Raw genomic sequence first — 23,098 nt, forward strand, 5'->3', positions numbered from 1 at the left:
TTATGGAACGGGATTAGCTTTTGCTAAAATTTAGAAAATTGATCAAGCGGGCTAAGCAATTCTATCTTCAGGCTAAACTCTTCTGGTAGGTTTCATGCCTCAGTCTCTATTTCTGCCTTCTACTAAGCATTGATTCTCATTTCAGTCAATCAATTGGCCTGCCTAGGCGCGGAGGAAAAGCTAAATATGCTTTATAGATAGCACAGGTTCAGGAGAAAGGGTTTCCCCTCTATCAGACACAACAAAAGGGTTAGCAACGGTGGTAGCCAACCAAAGAGCATATGAAAAATAGCGGTGACGAGGTTAGACCATCATGTTCTCTTGAAATCGTTTGTTTATATTGCTGTAATTTATTTATATTTCATTTGTTTTGTTTGTCAAGATTTTCTTGTGAAATCAGGGCTGAGAATTTGAAGAATTTATTGCAATTTTGGGGTTGAAATTGTCCATTGAAACATCTAGGAAATGGTTGTAGTTTTGATTGTTTACGGGTAAAATATGCTTAATAGCCATATGAAACATCTAGGAAAGGACTTGAGACTAGGTGTTTAAGTTAAATGTGATTAATTTGGGAATGCATATAAGGTGTTCGGTGAAATGTCAAAGAGAAATTTGACTTGGTGGTTTTGATTTTCAGTTTGGCGGACAAAATACAATTGATTCTTAAACATTTTAATATTTTTGATGATAATAAGCTTTTTGATAACTACCATTGACTTTGTCTCTAATAATTTCGTAAGCACGTTCCTGGCATATATACATAATCATAATTTATAGTCTTTTAGGGTCAACTTTCAGAAGCAGTCAAATGGTTCGATATCTGTAAGAACATTCATAAAAGAGCATGAAGGCAAAATACGTAATGACATAATCAATTTTGTCTTCTTGAATTCCTCTAAAAGAAGGAATTTTGTCTTCTTTAATGAACGGAAAACTGATGTTGCAGACAAGTTTTTGCTGCTTATAGGTTTCCTTTGCATAAGAACTAGGCAATCTCTTTCAGGCATTTGTAGGTTGTACTAGGCTCTCTTCTGCAACTTTTGACCAATCCTATTTGCAAAAATTTTTTTTTGAGTGGCATGTTCTTTGAGAAAATCAACTTTGTTCAATATTTGAGAAGCTCACTTATATATTTCCTAAGACAGGAAACGCATGGTACAAAGTACATCTTGCTAAACAAATACGCAATCAATGTGCCTACTTGTACTTTCATTTATTTCATCTTCAGTATAGAAGAACAAACAAATAAAAAAAATGACATAATCAATCTTGTGCAATAATGAAACATTTTGAAATGTATTTACTTCCAGTTGAATTATTCCGTGGATGACCATACAAAATAACCCTTAACATTTACTTCATCACTACAAAAGGATGAAAAATACCATAAATAATTACCTGAAGGAAGAATAGCACATATTTTGCTATTGTTCTATCGTTATGTAGTTGTTCTTGGCTATCCAACCTAATAGCTTCATAATAATTCTTCCAAAATTTAAATGAAAGGAGCAGTCTATCTTTGAGAGCCACAATTTTGCTTACTCAATTGTTAATCGAGTATTCAAAAGGTGATTTTGAATATATCTTATTCTGGTAGTATCCACTCGAGATTTTAGGAGTGTTAAACTTGTATCATTTTTTTAAACAACGGCTGCAGAACAAGGTGAAATTATTGTCAGATACAATAGCTAGAGTTGTAAGACTTTCTTTGCCTTATCTTGTAAAGGGGCCAAAAAGGAGTTAATGGATAGTAACTGGTTTCAGATCATTCCTCCTGGTCAGGTAATATATAGCTTGCTTTTATTTTTGTCTCGAGACATGCAATATAATTGTGCTGTATTTGCATTTGAATAGGCATTAATGTGGGCATGCAATCCTTCATTAATCCAAAGTCATGTACGAAACACTAGCTTGTTAGGAGACGAAAATCAGGTACATTTTTTTCTTCTTCACGCCTAAGTTTTATGTTACCTATTTGCTATGATTATGTGTTGTTGTGGCCTTTTTTTAATACAAATCTTGTGATGGTTTTGTAGTGAATGAACCAGATTTCAGCCAAGACCATTAAGAAATTTTATTCTTGAGAGGGTACAGATTTTTCAGATGGACTTTGCTAAAAAATTTTAGGATGATTTACGTTTCTCCGAAGGTAGTGTAATGCGTTTTGATTGTAAATCTGAACACAATCTCCTTAGTTTGCAATGATTGGTGTTTACTTGTTTTAATGTGAATACTTTCAACATCCAAGTGCTCTTGGGTTTGTAAACGAGAAATTTCAATTCAAACCGAAGCTTTTGATAGTGATTTCAGAGCCCTTGATTTGCAGGTGATCATAGTCTCAAATCAAGTTACTAGCCTCTTGATTGTTTCAGTTTTCTGAACCCAAAGTCTTTGTGCTCTAAATTCAGTTCTTGGCCATGTAATCTTGTCATGCTTAGATATCCATATCTAGTAACCTGCCGCCTTAATTCTGGTGCATAAGTATCAGTTATTAAAAGTTAGTAAATTATATAAGATCTGAGGTTGCCATTCTTTGTTTCGGCCAATTTGCATTAGATGGACCTTTGTTTAGTCCAAGTACTAAATAAATTGGTGAGTAGATTATTACTGATGCTCAAAATGAGCCGTTTCATCCTATTTTGAAATACCAGTTTTATATAAAATGTCGTGAGACATGTAGAATTTTGTTGTTTACTTCAAATTGGACTGGCTTACTTGATTTAAGTGCCGTGATTTCCTCAGTAAGCCATTAGTAGAGGTCCAAACAAAATGACAATGGAAGTTTTGAATATGGTTCCCGTGTTGCTCAATATGACTTTTGATATGCTTCACTTTTGTACAAGTTACTGAGCAATGTATGCCTTGATCAGGGAAAAGAAAAGAGTTTGAGCACTTGTCTGTCAACTCTTCTCTCTGTGTGATCAAAGTAAAGAAGTTTATGTGCAGGGCGGCAATCTGTGCCTTATGGTGGGGGAAAAATAAAAGAATTTGAGGACGTGTCTGTCAATCTTTTCTGTGTTTGATCAAACTAGAGAAATTGAGGTGCTTCACAGCTGTCTGTACTTTTATCTCTGTTTCTTTTAAGGGCTTTGAACCTTATGCAGTGATTGTGAATGGAATATGCAAGCAACTCTGTTTAAAGGTGTTCCCTGAGATGTCCACTGTTACTCGTGCTATTGAAATTAGTAACATTGTAGAACCTGTGGAATCCAGGACCAATGAGCCTATTGAATGGGCATGTCTGAAACGGGACCATAAAGTATATGCATTTTTGGCTCAAGGTATTGCCTCCTTCCCAAGAAAAGAATGCTTGTCTGAGGCACTTGGTGCTTCAAGCACTGACAATTACCCAGATGAAAGTATTCAGAATACCCCGGAACCAAGTGACAGGATTGGTCAGAGACCTTCTTACTGGTCGAGCAAGGGTGAAATTGATTCTGCAGTCACTGAGACATTAACGTATAAATTGATGGCCAAACTCTGTGTGATTACTGAAATCCATATTCAACCATTTCAAGGTTATTTTAGAAGACTTTTCATTTTTGTTTGGGGAGGAGGGGGTTGACGGTGACTTCTTGTTTAAAACCTGTCTCTTTATTGGTAGAAAAACTTGATTTGCATTATCAGTGTACTTTCAGTTTGGTTCCCCCATATATCCAGCAAAGGCTGTAAGATTTTTGATGGGGGATTTGTATTGCTGGTATGGAAGCACAAATGGAGGGAGAAGTGTCTTCAGCTGCACAAGAATCTTGTCATGAAATATTGCTGGTCCAGATTCAGTATTACTAATTAACTGCGTTATAGGAGAATTGTTTGCAAAAGTTCAAGCTGCCAGAACCTGTCCTCTGCATTGGAGGGATTCTGCAAGTCCAGCTATTGGGTAGAGTGCAGAAGCAAGAAATAGATAGTTTGTATTACATATGGTGAGTCCTACTTTATTATGATTTTTGTCGCTTGTGTTTGGTGCACAAGCGAGAGGGATTTTTCTCGCATTCACAGGTTTGGTGCAAGTATAAGAGGTTGGGAGCACATGATCCTCAACACATTACCCGGTGCTAGAGGGATTATGGTAAATGACTACGACTACGACGGCGAGGACGATGATTCAGATGACCAGTATAACTAAGTGCTTCTGCTTCTTGCTACGCTTTCTGGTTTTCTTATGCTCTGTTCCTGCTGCCCTTCTGTAAGCTCTGAAGCACAAGATAGAATTTTGGAATTTTGGATTTGTTGGTGGGAACTAGTTTCGACTTTCTTTGTCCATTCATCGTAACCGAGGAAACAATAGTTGTGGGGGTCTCGTAAATACCTTCAATGAATCCGGAAAAAGGCTACCAGCTTTAGGTACTATGAATTCTTTGGCATAAAGAAATCCAAGCGTTACTAGTGCATCAACCTTTCCTACTCTAACTATAATTAATGGCTAATAAAAGTCACCTTGGTACTTATCTCTTGAATTCTTAACTGTTTCAAAATTTAATAAAGAATTTTATCACAACCACAACACTTTTGAATTCAAAACTACAAACAGGCCTATCCTTTTTTTTAAAATTTTGGGTTAAAGTTAGCAAAAGTTCTACTTATTTGCACCTTTCCTGTTAAAATTAATTTTTGTTGCAATTTCCTATTTTAGTTATCCATTCGACACTAGTACGGGCATAGATACGGATTAAGCAACCAGTTTGAGGAATAATATTTTTTATTAAAAAAAATTAATTTGAATTGAATTAGCAATTTGATATTTTCACAAAAAAGTGTCATTTTTTTTTGTCCTTTTTCAAAAAAATTTAAGACAACTATATTTTAGTAATTGTTGTCATTGACACTTAATTGAAGTTCATTAAGAATAATTGAAGTTCTGATATCAATACTCTATTCAAATGTAAAAATTCAACCTAAGTAACAAAATAAATGATAGCTAAACAAATGAAATATGCGTTCAATTGATCGTGTTCAAACTACATCTTCTGTTAATAGTTAGTATATATGAAATTGTATTTTCCATTTGTAGAAAATTAATATGCATTTTATATCTACTAACGAATAAATTACCTATGTTTTGAACAAATCAAACCTAAACTTATGGTGTGATATGTAAATAGTTGCTTACATTTATACGTATGCCATCATCCTTTCTTTATGATGGAAATTTCTTTTGATTATATTTAGGGGTGGCAATTTGCGATACGACCTGAAAAAATGATATGAACCTAGCACGATATATATTGATTCGGATTGAGGTTTTGCGGGGTCGGGTCAGAATCGAGTCGAATGCGACGAACCCGAAAAGAAAATGGGTCTTATTCGGGTCAAACCGTGGGTGATCCGATACGACCCCCCGATCACCTGTTTATGAATTAAAAATTATTTTACCTAACAAAACTACGTTATTCTTTTTGTTTCAAAGGCATTAATCACTTAATCCTAAATGAATTTATTTAACTTATTTGAAGTTGAAATTATTATATTTAGAAAAATAATTTATTATATTATTTTTTACTTTTATACTGCTTTTATTTATTTTATATTTGGTTTGGAACAAAACACTTTTACGATGTTTTTAATTTATTTTTGATTTGGTTTGGGATTATTTATTTAAATTTTTATTACTTGATTATGTAATTAGTCTTGTGTGAATTACAAATTACAGTGGTAAATTAATAAATTAAAATTAAGTTTTGGGTCATTCGGGTCGTCCCGCCAACCCGACAACCTGGAATTTTCAGATTCGGGTCAGATATCCTGACCCGTTTCGGGTTGGGGGGTCAAGTTCGGGTCAACCAGTTTTCTATTATACCTGGATCTCAACCCGACCTGTCACTCCGATTTGGACCCGATTGCCACCCCTAATTATATTGTCAAAAAAATAACATATTTTACAAATTATTCCAATTTATTTAGAAAATGTTACTAATTTCATTAGAAATTATGAAATGTAATCATGGTTTATTAATTTTTTACTAAATATAAATACAACATACAAAATGAAAATATATTTGACTTTGTTTTACTTTGATCAGAAAAACTTGTGGTACAAATAACGAAATAGTGACAAGGGTGCAAATTTCAAATCAACAACCAACGTACACTTAATTACGCTAATTTTTTAGTCGACCAAACTAATATATGCCATAAAGTAACTAGATTTTAGCATTTATAAATTGGCAATTTTAGCAGTTTATATACCATTCACCTATAAAAATTATGATTATTATAAAATGACATTTTATAATAATTTACATGCTATTTGCCAATTAAAAGTAAGTTTGATAAAAAAAATATATGCATATAAATCCATTTTGTAAATGATACAAAATATATTTGAATCTCACGAAACTTAATCTATGGGTAAATTTACTATAGTTTTCAAAGATTATGCCACATTAGTACAAATTTAACTTTTATGCTTGTGACCTAGAAAATAAATTTATTAGAACACATAACCTTTGTAAATGATACATACATTTATTAAAATGCTTAAAACACATAACATTGATGAGTGATACATACAATCATATATTATACATTTACGTTACCAACAATTACTAACTATAATATTAAGTTTCAATCATTAATAAAAAAATCTTAGCATTATTTTAAATAAACTTTCTAATACTTGTTTCATATAAGTTTCGTTAAGTAAAATAGTAAATTTATGCCACAAACTAGTAAGTCTTGATGATTAACCAAATTTACTATTCTATCAACAGGATTTACTATTAATCCGTGAAAACTTACTATTACTTGAACTAAACTTACTCTCCAAGAAGAAAGTTTCGAATATAGAGTAGTAATTTATTTTTTTTTTAAAAGTAACTTTCATTTTTATTTCAATTTACTTTTTAAGACATAAATAGGATAACAGATTTCGTTCCCAAACTTACTTTTTAGAGAGTAAGTTTAATTCAAGTAATAGTAAGCTTTTATACATAAATAGTAACTCTTACTAATAACATGGTAAATTGATTAATAATCCAAACTTACTGATTTATGGGACACATGTGCTATTTTATTTTAAAACATATTTCAAACTAGTATTAGGAAGTTTATTTTTTTTATGAAAAAATATTTCTTTTTTTTTTTTACAAATACTCTTTTTATTTATTCATGGTAATTGAAGGTATCCCTATTCTGTCCAAATATTCCTATTATTTGAAATAATGATAAGATGTTTTATTAATAATTAATTCTTAGTACCTTAGTTAGTAAGTACTCATAATATACCTGTATAATACCTGATTATAGGTATAATTTAAAAAAATTATTTATATATTTTAAAATACTATGAAAAATAGTTTGACTTTTCACATAATCTTGTAAAATATGAAATAAAATTTTGTTGTATTATAAGCTTTTAATCATTTTCAATTTTTGAAAGGTTTGAAAGTTCGAATAATAATAACAACAAATCTTACTAGTTATATATAGAATATTACTTGTTTATATATCAAAATTTTTATAATTTAACACCTATGAATATAATAAGATGATAAAGTTTTAATAAATTTACATCTGAGACACAAGAAATAATAAGAGTAAAAGCCTAAACAAAATGAGAAATAATATAATAATAAAAATGACAAAATTAGTATAACAATTAATATAAGAAAATCAGTATGATCTTGATTTTTTTCCTTGGGAGATTGTTCATAAGAATGGGATCCAATAATTATAAATGAAAATCACATGCATGTATAATCTATTGTATAATTTAAATTAAATTTAGTTCACCTATAAAATGGTCCTAAAATAATTAGTACACTATGATAAATGTTATTTTAACACAAAAATTTTTTTTAACTAAAAGTCTGAAATATCCATGACATATGTATGAGAGATATTTTACCATATTTGTATCTCACATCTAATCATGAAAGTTAATTTGAGAAAAACTATTTTTGATTATAGAATTATTTTGAATTTAACCAACAAGTTGAGATTTTTTAAACAATAAAAGTGAAATATTTTGGGAACTTAGTTGTTTATTTTCCCGTAATAAAAAATTTAACATATGACAAATTATTCTTACATATTTTATAAGGTCATATGCAAAAAAAAAAAGTTTTCATAGTATATTTAAAATGCTTCAAACATATAACATTTATAAATGATACGTACAATTGTAAGTTTCTTTAAGTAAAATAGTAAATTTATGCCACAAACTATTAAGTTTTGATGATTAACCAAATTTACTATTCTATCAACAATATTTACTATTAATCTATAAAAACTTACTATTACTTGAACTAAACTTACCCTCCAAAAACTAAGTTTCAGATATAGAGTAATATTTTACTTCATAAAAAACAAAGTTAGTTTCATATTTATTCAAGTTTACTTTTTGAGACATAAAAGTTACTAATATATCGAGTTAACTTACTATTTTTTATGCAAAACTTACTAACCAGCATTTTAGGTACTATTTCATTTAGATGACCAGTACAACAGGTCATCAAATGGTCGCTAAAAGTATTTTTACCTGTAGGTAAAAATACTTTCGTTACCATAACTATCGTTACTTCAGACTTTTCCATAACTTATCGTGTTCATTTAATTACTGGGAACTACTTCCGTCAATTAGAGTCATATTTCTTCTTAATGAACCCTTACACGTAATCCCATTTCCATACTCCTAAAATTTGTTGAGTCCAAGTTTTTGTCTAAGGGAATCACTTGTGACTACTTTTAAAAGTCTATTACGTGCAGAGAAGACCACTTTCAGAAGTCTATTACGTGTAGAGAAGACGACTTTCAAAAGTCTATTACGTGCAGAGAAGACAACTTTTGAGGAGAGTAAATTGTTGAGTCCAAATTTTAGTTCAAGGGAATCGGTTATGACAACTTTCAGAAGTCTATTACGCGCAGGGGAGAGCAAAACAACCTCAGTTGCCAAGTCTTAATCAAATTTAACCACTTCATTAGCAATCACATACGTACATACAAAGCTAAACATTTGTTACACATTCCCTCTCCTAATTATCATTTATTGGAATAAGTAACATGATGAGGCAGAGAAACATGATAATTTTTCACGTAAATTCTTAGCAGCTTATGCTATGATTTATAGACTTTCAGATAAATAATAGCAAAAGCAATGGCTTTATAATTTTAGTTTAAGAACTCTTTTTGATGTAAAGTACTTCATTACTCTTTATTTTATTTTTTGTTCACCTTGGTCCCTAGCTTTTGATGTTTACAAAACAATGGATAATACTAATATCTCTTCAAGAAATATTTTCAGCTATGAAGCAAATCAGGTTCAAAGATTAAATGCATTGAAAGGGACAAAGGCTGCTGAAAGCTGTCGGACGCTTGGATCGGACGTCCGATAATCATTGCGCAACTTCGGACGCATGAAGAACTTTACAACTGGACGTCCAAAGGAAATAAGAAATTCCCCCTAACTCACTGACCTCGATCGGACGCAAGTATCGGACATCCGATAGGTTCGTTCAAACTCGACGAAAGCTGTCGGACGCTCACAAAGACAATACCAGACGTCTGATAGAATTGAGATATTCCTTCTAATTTATTGTCTGCTTTCGGATGCAAGCACTGGATGTCCGATAGAATTGAAGAAAATTTTTCAAACTCACTGCCTGCTGTTTAGCGCATGTTTCGGATGTACCGGACGTCCGATATTCCAATGGTTAGTTGACTCTTCAACTACTTTCTATCCGTTGGAAGTATTAATGAGGCACTCTTTTGGTCCTATATAAATAGTGGTTGGTCAGATATTTCAAATAACTTTTGCACACTGAAGATACAAAAGATCTAGAGTAGTTTTAGTGAGAAAACACTCTCCAAGCAAGATTTGTAGTCTTAGCGGTGTGAGTTTCATTGTAAGCTTTTCATTTGTGAGTGAATACTTCATGAATGTAGCTCTGTGAGGGTTGTCCCGAGAGATAGTAAAACTTTCTAACTTGACCGAGTGGAGTTCGGGGCAAGGAGGAGGTGAACCTTCCTTTGTACATAAGAGTGATTGTAATTCATCAATTTGAAGAATCTTGTTTGAATTAATCTACAAGCTCAGGAGAAATTGGGTAGTTAATTGGTTTGTAATTCTTTCCTTTTTATTTATTTATTGTTACGTTTGTGATCTTTACATTGCTTATCTCTTTTACTTCTCTCAAGTGATTTTATTCATTCATTAATTGATTCATTGTGTGATCAATTAGAAAAGAGGGTAAATTTCATATTGAGCAAAAAGTGCCCATAACTAAATCAGGTTTTTAATCAACCTAATTCACCCACTCTTAGGTTATCGTCGATCCTTACATTTTTCAATTTTCGCTGGTGGATGCTAGCTATTGAGGCTCTAAAAGACAAGTATTAAATGGGAGTATCTATCAATTGGAATTCAAATCACATAGAGGGAGAGCATTCACGAGATTAAAGAAGAAAAAGATGAAGTAGAAGGATATCACTCTTCCATCTTTCTTATACTATACAGGTTTTTCTTCCAAACTTGATTTTTATATGGTTTTTAGTAATGTAACATATTATTGTATTTCATCTACATTGCAACTTCTAAACTTTAATGTATCGATTTTGCAAATAATCAAGTAGTGGCAATCAAAATTCACGAATTAAAAGATTGCTTATTACAACATCACGCCAACCATGAATTGATAATTGAGGAGTCATGTCAATTGTAGATTGATAGTGCATACAAGAATGTTTTAGAATAGGTTGGTATACATCTTCATATGTGACAGGTGCTGAACATATGCAATAATAAAAACCTACTCAACAAAAATATAAATTTGTGAATAGCGGTGGGTAAGGTCGTCTCTTCAGGGATTAAGGGAAATTAGTTTCTTTTCAAGTGAAAATTAACTGGGGAAGTTTGGAAAATTGAAATTAAACTAAACAAAAAACTTACATAAGAATTTGCAAATAAAAGAGAATTGAAATTAAATCAATAAATACACAAGCCCTAGCCAAGGAGATAACTTTAGATGTGGTTCATACAACTATACATTGATGCAAGGATTATTTCATCTATTTATTAATAAACAGGTTATAGTTGCCAAACAAGCGATGAAAACCAATTTTTCCTTATAGTCTCGATAGTTAAGGAACGCCAGTTAACTAATTTCCTAACCAAAAAATAACCTTAGGTACGCCTGTAAAATTTAATTTATTGAAACTAGAAAAATCCAATTCTAATCAACAAACATACTACTAGGGTTCATTTAAATTAGATCATATGTTTCTTTAGCTGAAACCAATCACACTAGTCGCTACTAATTTAAGATAATTAACCAATTCCGGATTTAACTGTCCTAACTGGCAATAGTTTGTTAAGTTGAATTAAATATCGGGGTCCTTAATATTCAAATAACAAAACAACTATGAAAAATTAAATTAGAAAACATGAGAATACTAACGAATAAAAGAAGTTAATAAAAATAATTATATCTCATAGATGTAGTTGAACCAAATCCTTCATTAATCCTTGACTAGAAAAAAGGAATTTAGTTGCTCATCATCAGGATAAATCCGCACGAATTCAATGAGAATGTTCGCAAAAGTGTTCGACAAGAGAAAAACTCCCAAGAAAGAAAGAAAGGAGGCGGCCGTCCCCCTTTTCCTAATGCTCCCGTCACGACTTTTGTTTCTTGCCAAAGTACTAATCAAGCGGAAGCTAGCCGACTTCCTCTCCCATTGTTTCCTACTTCGTGTCTACTAATAATAATAATAATAATAATAAATTTTCCTAAATAGAAAAAAGAAACTATAAAAGATAATGTTCATTTTTTCTAATCCAATCCCACAACTAATAGAGATAGTCAAACTCTTCCAAATCTTCAACCAAAAGTAGGGGTGACAATGGGGCGGGGCAGGGCGGGGGTTGGGGGAGGGGTGCCCGTTGCATTTTAATTCCCCCCCGCCCCCGACCCGTCCCCCGTTCCCAGCTTCCCCCAGCCCGCCCCTGCCCTGCCCTGCGGGGTTAAAAATATTTTATTATAATTAAATTTGAGCAAATAAATCAAGTTCTAAAATATCAATACATCACCAAATTATCATTCATTGTAACTTCACAATTGAAACTCATAAAAATAATTAAACAAAGGTTATTTGAATACAATCTAATACGATAAAACAAATATAATTAAAATAATCAAATTTTCATTTTTGATACAAATACAATCACTAAATTATTTTTTTTAGAAAAAATTGTTATTGTATTAAGTGTAGTTAGGAATTTAACATAAATGTATTAATAAATTTAGTATAAATAATTAATAATTTTTATTAATAGATATATATAATTAGTAGTATAATTGATAATATCATTATATATATAATTATGTACACACATACATATATATATATATATATATATATTTTTTCAAACGACTGCCCCGCCCCATCCTCCGCCCCGTTTTTAAACGGGGGGGGGGGAAAAAATTCCCCCCGCCCCAATGGCCCCCTGCGGGCGGGTGCCTGTGGGCACCCGCAGGCACCCGCCCCCCACAGGCACCCGCAGGCACCCGCCCCCGTTGCCATCCTTAACCAAAGGTGCCCATACTGACTCGAATTAGGAAATCTCTGTGCGCAATAAATTCTCGAGTCTTCTGGACTTGAAAGTAGTTCCCGATTGTGCCACCATCAAATTAATTCTTCACATGTTGGAAAATTGCTCCTCTTAATTAGTTTTTGCTCATTTTCCTACAATTAGCACCATTAACCAAATGTAGGTTGAATCTATCAACTAACACAATATTTGGCTAGATTCAAGGAGAAAATAATCATAAATCTAATAACAAAAATGCATTCTATCAATATGTAAATGGTTTCTTTCAGGTTAAAGAATATTGAGATGCTATAGTAGCCTCTTAATCGTATTGTCTATCACGAGATTGAAAAGTATGATCCATTGAAAGCTCTAAATTTCAACGATCAACAAACTATTTACAAAAAATTAACTTTTATAACAAGGCTTTTCAATTAATTAAAGTTGTATATAGATAATTCTTGAACTTTTAACTTTTTTTTTGGTACAACCAACTTATTTTTTTGAGCACGATGAAAATCGTATATAAAACAAATTTTATGACTTTTTACTAAAGGAATCAAAGAACATGACAATGAGAATGTTTTAAAATTACAAGCTTATTAGAGGAACTAAAGAACATGAGAATGAGAACCTTTTAACCGTATTGCAGCGTCAAAGAGTGTTACTATTAAAAATAGGGTAAAATACCAGAAAACTCTCTATGATTTGATAAATGTTCAATTTAATTCCCTTTGGTTTGGAAACTTACACTATAATTTCCTATGGTTTCGACTAAATTAAAAATTGAACAGAAAGTATTAAATCTAACTGTTGTGTGTGAAATGTCAATATTGCCCCAACCATATGTGAGATGCTTTCTATTCAATTTTGAATTTAGTTGAAATCATAGGGAGTTATAATATAATTTTTCAAGCCAGAGGGAGTTAGATTGAATATTCAGCAAATCATAGGGAGTTCATTATATAGGGACAATATTAACATTTCAAGTATAATCATTAGATTGGATGTTTTTTGTCTAATTTTCAATTTAGTTGAAACCATGGAGAGTTATAATATAGGTTTTCAAATCAGAAGGAGTTAAATTGAATATTTAGCAACCATAAGGAGTTTTTTATACCCTTAAAAACAAGAATATACTTGATTATAGTTATTTTGACAGTATGAAATAAAACTTTGGAGAAATTACTAATAATTTCCCTGTGGTTTTATCTATTGCCATGTAACCCCTCTAATATTTCAAAATATCCATTTTACCCTCTATAGTTTCACGTGAACTAGAAATTTAATAGAAAATAGTCTATGTAACATCATTAGTTGAAATACTAATAGTGCACTCACTTAAATGCTAAACCAAACGATGACTTAGCTTCCTTGCACAAAATCATAGGGGAATTACATGGATAAATGCAAAATCATAGGGATGTAATGTGGATATTTATGTAAACTATAGGGAAGATTAAGTGGATATTATGATTCATCATATGCACTTTTAGAGTGCTTGTAGTCTAATTGCCATAGCTGATTATGCATTTTATCAATTTTTCACTTTACATAAAGCCACAGGGGGTTATGTGGCTATTTTGAAACTTTGGGGAATCATTTTGCATTATGTAAAATCATAGTGGGTTATATGTAATTTACCCTAAAACTTTTAAAGATGGACATAAGTGCATGTGGGATCTAAGTTAAATATGAGGAAAAAAAGAATCAAGAAGAAAGGAAAAACAATCCAAGATGAGGATAATGAACCTCTATCTACTTTATTTTGACTGAAAATGAAACCTTTCTAGGCTATTTACTTTCTAATTGGTTTTTCTTCTAAATACTAATAAAAGAAACTTCTTAAACTCAGTAAATAATCCTCTCAAAGAATTAATTGTAAATGAACTTTCTTGATTGCCTAGTGTATTTAGGATAAATTTTATGATAACCGGGATCTCTAGCTGCGAAAAAATAAAAAAGCGACCAATCGTCCTTATCTTTTGGACTTTACGAATCTTCTCTTAGCATTATGCATGGACAAATTTGATGTTTAGTGCACTGATTACTAGGTTACAAGTTATTTAGATATCTAAAGTTTGCATGTCATCTTTGTTTCTTGACAAATTTTTAGTTTTCAGTCCTTTTAAAATGTTTTAGGAATGAAAGGAGAAAAAAGTGTGCAAGAGGATGGTATGAAAATTTGAAGTTACCTTTGGAGTCAATGCTAATTCTTCGTATAATAAAAACAAAAAGTGCACCAGCAATCCTTTTGAGAATTAGTACAAGTTAGTGAAAAGCTGAAAGTGTTAAATGATTTTCTGGTCTCAGGACTAAACAACATAGTCCCAAAAAGTGGGACTAGCTAGCTGATTTAGCGACTTGGTTTTCTAGCAACAAATATTCTGAGTCACAATATGGTGTCCTTTGGCAATGTGGTGTGGAACTATAGATATGACAATCTACACAAATGTGGTAATAGGTGAGGATACAATGTCTTAACAGAGTATTTAGGTCAATCACTCACCATTTCTATCTTGGTACACAATCTTGGAGATTGGTATATATAGCTAGCGGTTCTACTATTTTATTATCACAGCTCGTGAATGTTAGTGAAAAATGAGAATTAGCCACAAACAAATTTTATTCATAAGATTTTCGGAGATGATACAATATTTCATTTTAGTCAAATTAAGCAAGCTAATGCAAGGGGGAAACTGACTGGGATGAATATTGCGCGTGGGGCTCCTAGTTTGTCTCACCTTTTCTTTGCAGATGATTCTTTGATATTCTGTAAGGCAAAGGCTGAGGAGGTACGAGAACTGATTAGGATTTTGGATGTCTACAAACGTGCGTCGGGCCAAATGATCAATGCTGAGAAGTCTTCATGTTTCTTTAGCAGGAATGTGGCTGTGGGGAAAAGGACAGAGGTCCTGAATGAACTGCAAGGGATGCGGCAGGTTGAGCAAAGTAGGTATTTGGGGTTACCACTGGTCATAGGAAGATCCAAGAGACAAGTGTTTGATTTCATACGGCAAAAAACAATTATGAAGTTAAAGGGTTGGAAGGAGAGATTACTGAGCCAAGCTGGTAAAGAGGTGCTACTTAAGTCTGTGGTGATGGCCTTACCTGCTTATGTGATGTCCTGTTGTCTATTGCCAAAAATCCTATGTAAGGAAATCTGCTCAGCGATGGGCAAATTTTGGTGGGGACAAAAGGAGGATGAACGGAAGATACATTGGATGAAATGGGGAAAGATGTCAGAAGTAAAGTCGGCTGGGGGACTGGGCTTCCGGGATCTGCATGAGTTTAATTTGGCTTTGTTGGCTAAGCAACTATGGAGAATTTTGACTAAATCCAACCTTCTAGTGAGCAAGTTATTTAAAGCTAAGTACTTTAAGGGAGCCTCTATTTGGAAGACTGAGAGCAATGGGACTGATTCTTGGTGTTGGAAAAGTCTTTTGAAAGCAAAGGATTTGCTAGAGGAGGGGATGAGGAAGCAAGTAGGGGATGGGGCGACTATACATATTTGGGACGATAGGTTGCTTCCAGAAGCTGATGGTGGAAGAGTCAAAGCCAGGGAGGGGGTGGAGGTCATGGTCCAGTGGGTGAACGCGCTTATAAAGGATGGGGAGTGGGATAAGGAGTTGATTACTAGGATATTTGACGAGGAAACTGTGAGGAAGGTACTTAGGATTCCACTTAGTGTTATGCCTATGAAAGATAGAATATACTGGGTTATGTCTAGTATTGGTGTTTATACGGTGAAATCAGGGTATAAGTTGGCTAAAATCAGGAAGAGGAAGGAGGAACAAAGGGGGACAAGGGCAGAACATGGCTGTAGTATGAGCTGTGCAACTTTGAGCTGGAACTCTGTATGGCGTATGAATATAAAGCCAAAGCTACAACACTTTATCTGGAGATGCTTGAATGGCATTCTCCCAGTAAATGCACTGATTATGGATAGATGCTCAAAAGGAAATTTCCTGTGCAAATGTTGTGGGGAAAACCCAGAAACTATTGAACATTTGTTTTTCTTCTGCAACAGTGCACAGGAGATCTGGAAAACTGCTCCACTTGACTGGGACGGGCTGAAGAACTTCAGGAGTAAATTCTGGTTGTGGTGGGAGGAGATGAAGGATGCGGTGAGGGAAGAGAAAGAGAGGGAAAGGATTGAGCTCACTGTACACCTGCTCTGGCAAATTTGGAAATCACGAAATGGAGTGCAATTTAATAATAAACGAAGGGAGCCAGTGGTAGCCGTAAGCAAAGCAGTGCTGGAGTGGCGCGAATACATGGAAGCACAGGAGGTAAAGGAGGAAGTGGGGGGAGATTGCAGGTGTAGTACGGAAGGCACGTGTAGCTGGAGGGGACCGAAGGAGGATTAATTGGATAAAGGTAAATTCAGACGCAGCTCTAGACCAGGAGGGGGATAAGGCTGGTTGGGGACTGATTGCAAGGGACTGGCAAGGAGAGGTGAAGGGTGCTTGGGCAGTGCCAAGTACAAGTTGCTCCAATGCCAAAGTGGAGGAAGCAAAGGCTCTCAGGCTCGCGATGCTGGTGGCGAAACAGAATGGGTGGAGACGAGTGGAATTTGAATCTGATTGTTTACAGGTTATCAATGATATTAACAGTACGAATGATGAAGCCGTTAGGTGTACTGTGATTTCTGACATTAGGAAACTAAAATACAGATTTGACGAATGTTGTTTTGCCTTCACTAAAAGGGAAAACAACTCTGTTAGCCATACATTAGCTAGGAAAGCATTACAAATGGAGTGTCCAGCCGAATGGAAGGAATGTTTCCCAGGTTGGTTGCTTGAGCTTGCTCATGCAGATTGTAAGGGCAGTTGCCCATTTTTTTCTGTAAGTTGGATAGCGTATCATTGATAAAGTGATGTCGTTTTTGATAAAAAAAAAAAAAAAAAACTCTCTACTTTTTGAGAGTTGGAAATGACATTCTTGATTAAAAATGGTCAAAGAATGGCCTTTCTTTCTCTCTTCTTACTAACATTCAAACACGAAACCTTATCAACCTTTACCGGGATTAATCATTATAGCGTGTCATTTTTGGTTCAGTTAGTAAGGACTTTTGGTTGATAAAATATGTTATTTTTGTCAGTCATTATTTTAAACAAAATTTTGAAAAAGAAAGTAGGCACAAATCGCTACCGCTATCCAAATGAAAAGTCAAGTGACAAAGAATAACGAAAAATAACTTAGACATGGATGGTAGTAATCGCAAACTCAGCGCTTCATTTCTTGATATTGAGTCATCAGATATTCTAATCTCATTGTAATGAAAGAACCTATGTGATTTTCTTGAATACATGAATATTTAGGTAAATTCTTGAACTTATTTTGCGTATGTTTCAAGGAAATTAGACAATGAATGATTATTTCTGTAGTAAATAAAGAAATAGTCCAAAAGATTTTTAATAAATTATATGTTTATCTTATGGCTGGGAAAATTTAAGAAATAAACCAGTAAAGCAACATATATCTACAGGTGTCAGTATAGATAATCTAACCTGACACTTTATCTATCCTCACACCTAGGGCGAGTGTTGTCCCTTCCAATGTGGGGATAGCCTTAAATCTTTAGCAGCATTCAAATGTGTTAGGAAAACCATGCTGCTATAGCATTCCCCCTGCCAACAAAAACTTTTTTTTGTGATAATCGAAAGTGTCAGTATACCATTAGAACATCAGTAGCGGATCAGTAGGATATCCAATTTATGAAGGCATCTTGAGTTGTCTTAATATATGGCTTTAAGGACACGTAGCCATGTGAATTTACACTGCTTTGGATGACATGCCCATTTGTCATTAGTGTTTTTCGAAGCTAAGCTATGCTGACACTTTTAATTGCCAGGAGTTTTTTCCCTATTTTTTTTTTATATGGAAGCAACCTACAATTAGTCCTCCCTGCTGTACATTCCATCAACCAGAATCCCAAGGGACTTGTAAAATTAACCAAAAGAACAGAATGCATATAGCAATTTAAAAAAAGAAGTCGATACTCAAATATAATTCATTGAATTAAAAGTCGGTAACAAGTACAAACATAGCAAGTACTAAAATCCCAAACAAGTACTAAAACATTCTCATGTACACAAACTTGAAATACTCTCTTGTGCACAACCTAAAAGATTCTCATCCCTAACAAGTTGAAAGAACTAACAGTAGCTTCCAAACTTTCCAATGAAATGAGAGCTTTCAGTCATAACCACGAAGTCCCCATCAATCTTCAGCTGGTTCCACCTGTGCACAAAGTTTGTGGGGGATCATTAGATCATCATACTAACAAGAGCTTTCCAGAAAAGCCACAATGTATTTGCTAAAGATCAAATTAAATTGTCGTGATTCCAGAGGCGAAGCCATTCATGATGAGACCTAAGAGCCACGTGTAAAGACATGAACCCCTTTTCCACTACTCTGGGTTAGGCCACGAGCCATGTCATTTTGTTTGATTCAAAGTTAGGAACCATTCTAAGGATTTAAATTTGTTCAAATTTTCTGTATTCGACGAAATAATCACTTCCAGAGGGAAATTTTGCAACCCACTCACACTTAAGATCAATCTGCTATCAATGAAAAACTAAACCTTGTATCCACTCAGTAACATAAAGTCAACTGCTAACAAAACTAGTTACATGCATTTCATATCGGCAATTACAGGACAGATCAATGCGTAAAGTTAAAAGCTTTCAGAATAAGTATTAGCAACTCAATGCCCATAAAGCCAATACATAAATGTGCAGCAGTAGCTGATCATGAAGCTTTAGTTGCATTTACTTCTTAAATATTAGCTAGAGAAAAGATCATAACGTTTCCCACCTGGAAGCTTTAATTTCATCTATTAGTTACCACCTCATACTTGCCAACAACCATAATCACACCACTCATCCTCTTATACCAACCACAAAGTCCAATAAACCCAATCTCCTGCCCCCTGACCCTCCTCTTCCCTACCCCAAAAAAAAAAGAAAACTTAAAAAAGAAAGAACAGAACAAGAAATGGTTCTTGGAACATTTACAATTTTCACAACCCTTTCACAACAAATACATGGAAAGCACTAATGAACATCATCTGTAGGCCCAATTGAATCAAACAAAACTGACTACTAGTGAAATAAGAGCCTTTAGTCATAACCATGAATATCCCATCAATCTTCAACTGGTTCCTCTTATCTCACTGGAAAGGTCAAACAACAGAGATATCTTGGACAAAATTTCACGAAGCACTAACATCACAAATGAACGAATCCAAGTGCTCAATGAAGAAGTTTGAATGATTACTTGTGATTACTTGTTCACTGGATTGTCACAATTAGCACATCTAGACGATATAGTAAGTAAACATATCAAATACTAATAAACAAGGATAAGGGAGTGATTTTCGAATTATAGAACTAATTAATAACATTAAGATATTTGCTTGAGTATTTGTTCTGTCCCCTTTAAGGCATCCTATGATTAAATCATAGCAGTTGAAAGAACATAGGTACAAACAAAACTCATTACGTCAGTCAACCCAGCTATTAAAAGAAATTAAAAACTCCCACAAGCCTGCAGCATTTTTGTCTAAGAAAAGCCCATGACGTGTCTGCTTGAGAGCACAAACAGTTAATTGGCATTAAAGACGAATTACCATGGAGTAAAACTACACAGGTATGCAGAAAACGAACTTAGAGCACAATGGAAAAGGAAATTGCAAAATGCGTACCAAAGAGAGATCAAATTAAAGAAAAAGGCTAACATTCAATAGTCAGTCATTAAATACGTATTGTATAAACAATATCTCACCCTTAGTTCCACACGGGAAAGATAAGGCCTCTTCTCTGTGTCATGAGAAAATTGAACTTTTCCCTTTTTCTCTCCTGACTTCATCCATTCCTTATTAACATTGGGACAAATCCACATATCTTCCATGTCTTCTTTCGAAGTTCTGGAGTTCCAAGTTGTATTCAATGGACCTGCTGCCTCGTGTATAAACACACAAAATTTCTTTTTCAGCACAAATTGGAGTGAATTAATAAAAGATAGAATGAGATTCACAGTAGTCATATCATAAAATTCAAAATGCTAATTTGGTAAAAGTCAAACTAGTCAGGTTTCAAGGATTGACCTAGAAAAATTGGATATAGGTTAGACTGATTAGGCACTATTTGCAAGGAATTCATACTAATAAAACACCAGAAAAAATAGTTCATTCTGGAGAAAGTGCACTTCTTCTGTCTCCTTAACTAAGGTATCCAAATAGAATTACAGCTTTCTGTTTTGGTGTAAAGACAAAATAGTTAAACCCAAAATGTTCAAGAAACTAAGATGAGATATTTCTAGGATAGAACAACTTAATCTGAGTCCTCCACTTGTTCTATCACTAAACCAACGACATAACCCGAATCATATTCCAACAGGGAAACTGCATTTTTTCATAGATTAATCAGAAGATAACAAAATTTGAAATACAGTAAAAAACAACGGAACATGTGTATCTACCAACTTATAAAGCAATGATCATAATACTTGCACATTAAAAAAAAATTACAAGTTTAGCTCAACTTATCACCTTCGAGTTAACAAGGAAACATACACTTATCAGCAACAGAGTCTTATGTGAGTATATATATTGACACAATTCGTTTATCCACCCTAGATTGATTAAATTGACGACTATATGAGTTATTTCAAGCTACAGTAGAGCATAGCAGTAAACATTCATTGTTGCACAAAATCAAAATGATCTCCATGCCAAAAATAGCATCTTCATCAAGTAGCCAATCAAATGAGACTACTAGCTTCTAAAAAGAGATTTACCTTCTTGTATTATTGTCAAAGCTACAAATTAGTGTAGTATCAATATTAGAAAATGAGTTTCTTTTCACTAAATTTCTATTAGTGTATATATTATTGAGTAAATTAATATCAGTACCAAAGGAAAGAAGGTTGACATTTTATCGAACAGGTTATGGACAACAAATCCTTAAAGCTGAACAGCGAGATTTAGCAAAAAACATTATATCAGATTCAACAAAAACATTGTATCAGATTGAAGTAGACAACCAAGAGGAATCAATTTAGGGCAGGAAGAAGTAAACGAGGTATATCATGGGGGTTAAAGAGAGTCCCGCACCCCTTTCACCTGGTCTCTTTGTCCTTGGAGCGGAGGTTCCTACTATAAGACTAGAAACTGGAAATCAAATTGCAAAAGCTGCAAGAACTGCATTAACTCAAGGACTCGGCTATCCAACACTCTTGTGGCTAGGCTGGTGGGAGATTGGGATCTTTGTAGAAAGGCAGGCTGTCCCTAATGCCCTCTATCGAATAAGGAGTAGTAGTACCCCAACCAAACAAGGGTTAGTTGTGCGGTAGCTGGAATCTGGCTTGCTGCCAAAGGGGTTGGATATCGATTGTTCCGCTGTCACCAACCTGATTGCTCGCTGCTAGATATGAATAGCCCACAAGTCTTCATCCCCATTTCAGTTAGGGCAGATGGCTCCTGCGTGGGCTGTTGCTTTCGCATGGCCTGCTTGAAACTACCCAAGTTTGCCAAGGCACGATTGTGTGCACTTGAATTTAGGGCCTTAGCCTCCTGGCACTCCAACTTGCAACGACGAGGGAATTAAGATCTTTGGCAAAAGCCTCTTCCTTGGGGTCCTAAAAAGAGAGAGCCAAGAAGCGGTGGCACTTGAATCGCAGGTTCTGAAAACAGTGAAGGGTCTCTCGGGGAGAGGCCCAAGCATAATTACTGGTCTTAGCTCCTTCCTCCTCAGATGGACAGAGCCTCCTCTTTCCTTGGGAATTTCTTTTCTCTCTTTTTACTTTTTTCAAAGCTTTCGTGTGGTGGGTTTTGTCCCAGATCCTCTTTCTGCAGTCCATACCTTCAATAGGAAAGCAAGGGTAGTTTGATTGCGGAGAGATTCAACAGAAAAAACTTTGTGGGCAAAGGAAAATTTTGGCCGAGAGTTTTGAGAGATAGTTTGGCAAGAGAGAGTTTGTGAGAGAGATGAGAAGAATCAAAATTTCACTTGCCGGCAAAATTAAAGATTTGAGATTTCACTAAGTGTTTTGGCAGGCAAAGGAATCCTCTACCAAAATCAAACGACATGGTTTTGTGTTTTAACTTTTTTGGTGTGTCTCACATTTTCTCAAGTGTCATGATAGGGAGTCTAAAGATACATTATTATTTTTATATCAGATAAAATAAAAAAATTTAAAGTATATATTATTGAATTGATAACAAGTGTCATGATAGAAGTGTTATAATGACACAAACCAACAAATGTCCTTATAGACGTGTCAGGAAAGGCCATTTTTGTTGTAGTGATATATCAATAAGAAACTATTTAGAATAAATAATAGACCTACATGAACAAATAAACCATTTAATCATCATACTTGAGCCGCCTATAATTACAAAGAAACAAAACCATTTTCCATTAGGCATTTTTCATATTATGTATCACAGAAACTAAAGCAAAAAAGAATTTGAACTTCTTTTGTCATTTTGGACAAACAACTAGAAGCAAAGTTCAATCTGTGTATACGCAAAATGTAGAAGGGAAAAAGATTTATAAAGAATCAAAG

The 23,098-nt window shown here is 33.9% G+C and overlaps 1 protein-coding gene and 1 long non-coding RNA gene across 4 annotated transcripts; both read left to right on the plus strand.

The window, feature by feature from the left end:
• LOC113764088 lies at window positions 1-2,308 on the plus strand. 3 transcript variants are annotated; one of them, XR_003467464.1, is made up of 5 exons: window positions 1-85; window positions 167-302; window positions 1,727-1,782; window positions 1,855-1,932; window positions 2,037-2,308. It is a non-coding gene; the product is annotated as an uncharacterized LOC113764088 (long non-coding RNA). The 3 variants fall into 3 exon arrangements; XR_003467462.1 differs by lacking the exon at window positions 1,727-1,782; XR_003467463.1 differs by lacking the exon at window positions 1,727-1,782 and having other exon boundaries at window positions 2-85; window positions 198-302.
• Window positions 2,309-3,154: 846 nt separating this feature from the next.
• LOC113759625 (F-box protein At4g00755-like) lies at window positions 3,155-4,126 on the plus strand. Its single transcript, XM_027302207.1, has 4 exons — window positions 3,155-3,518; window positions 3,639-3,700; window positions 3,805-3,923; window positions 3,973-4,126. The coding sequence occupies exons 1-4, from the start codon at window positions 3,155-3,157 to the stop codon at window positions 4,124-4,126; spliced, it is 699 nt and encodes a 232-aa protein (XP_027158008.1).
• Window positions 4,127-23,098: the final 18,972 nt, after the last annotated feature.

The sequence above is a fragment of the Coffea eugenioides genome, chromosome 2 (assembly GCF_003713205.1).
Source record: "Coffea eugenioides isolate CCC68of chromosome 2, Ceug_1.0, whole genome shotgun sequence".
NCBI classification, from domain to species: domain Eukaryota; kingdom Viridiplantae; phylum Streptophyta; class Magnoliopsida; order Gentianales; family Rubiaceae; genus Coffea; species Coffea eugenioides.

Coding starts and splice junctions, on each gene's coding strand:
- LOC113759625 (XM_027302207.1), top strand. CDS start 3,155: ATGTCCACTGTTACTCGTGCTATTGAAATTAGTAACATTGTAGAACCT. Junction 3,519..3,638: donor CCATATTCAACCATTTCAAG/GTTATTTTAGAA, acceptor GTGTACTTTCAG/TTTGGTTCCCCCATATATCC. Junction 3,701..3,804: donor ATGGGGGATTTGTATTGCTG/GTATGGAAGCAC, acceptor ACTGCGTTATAG/GAGAATTGTTTGCAAAAGTT.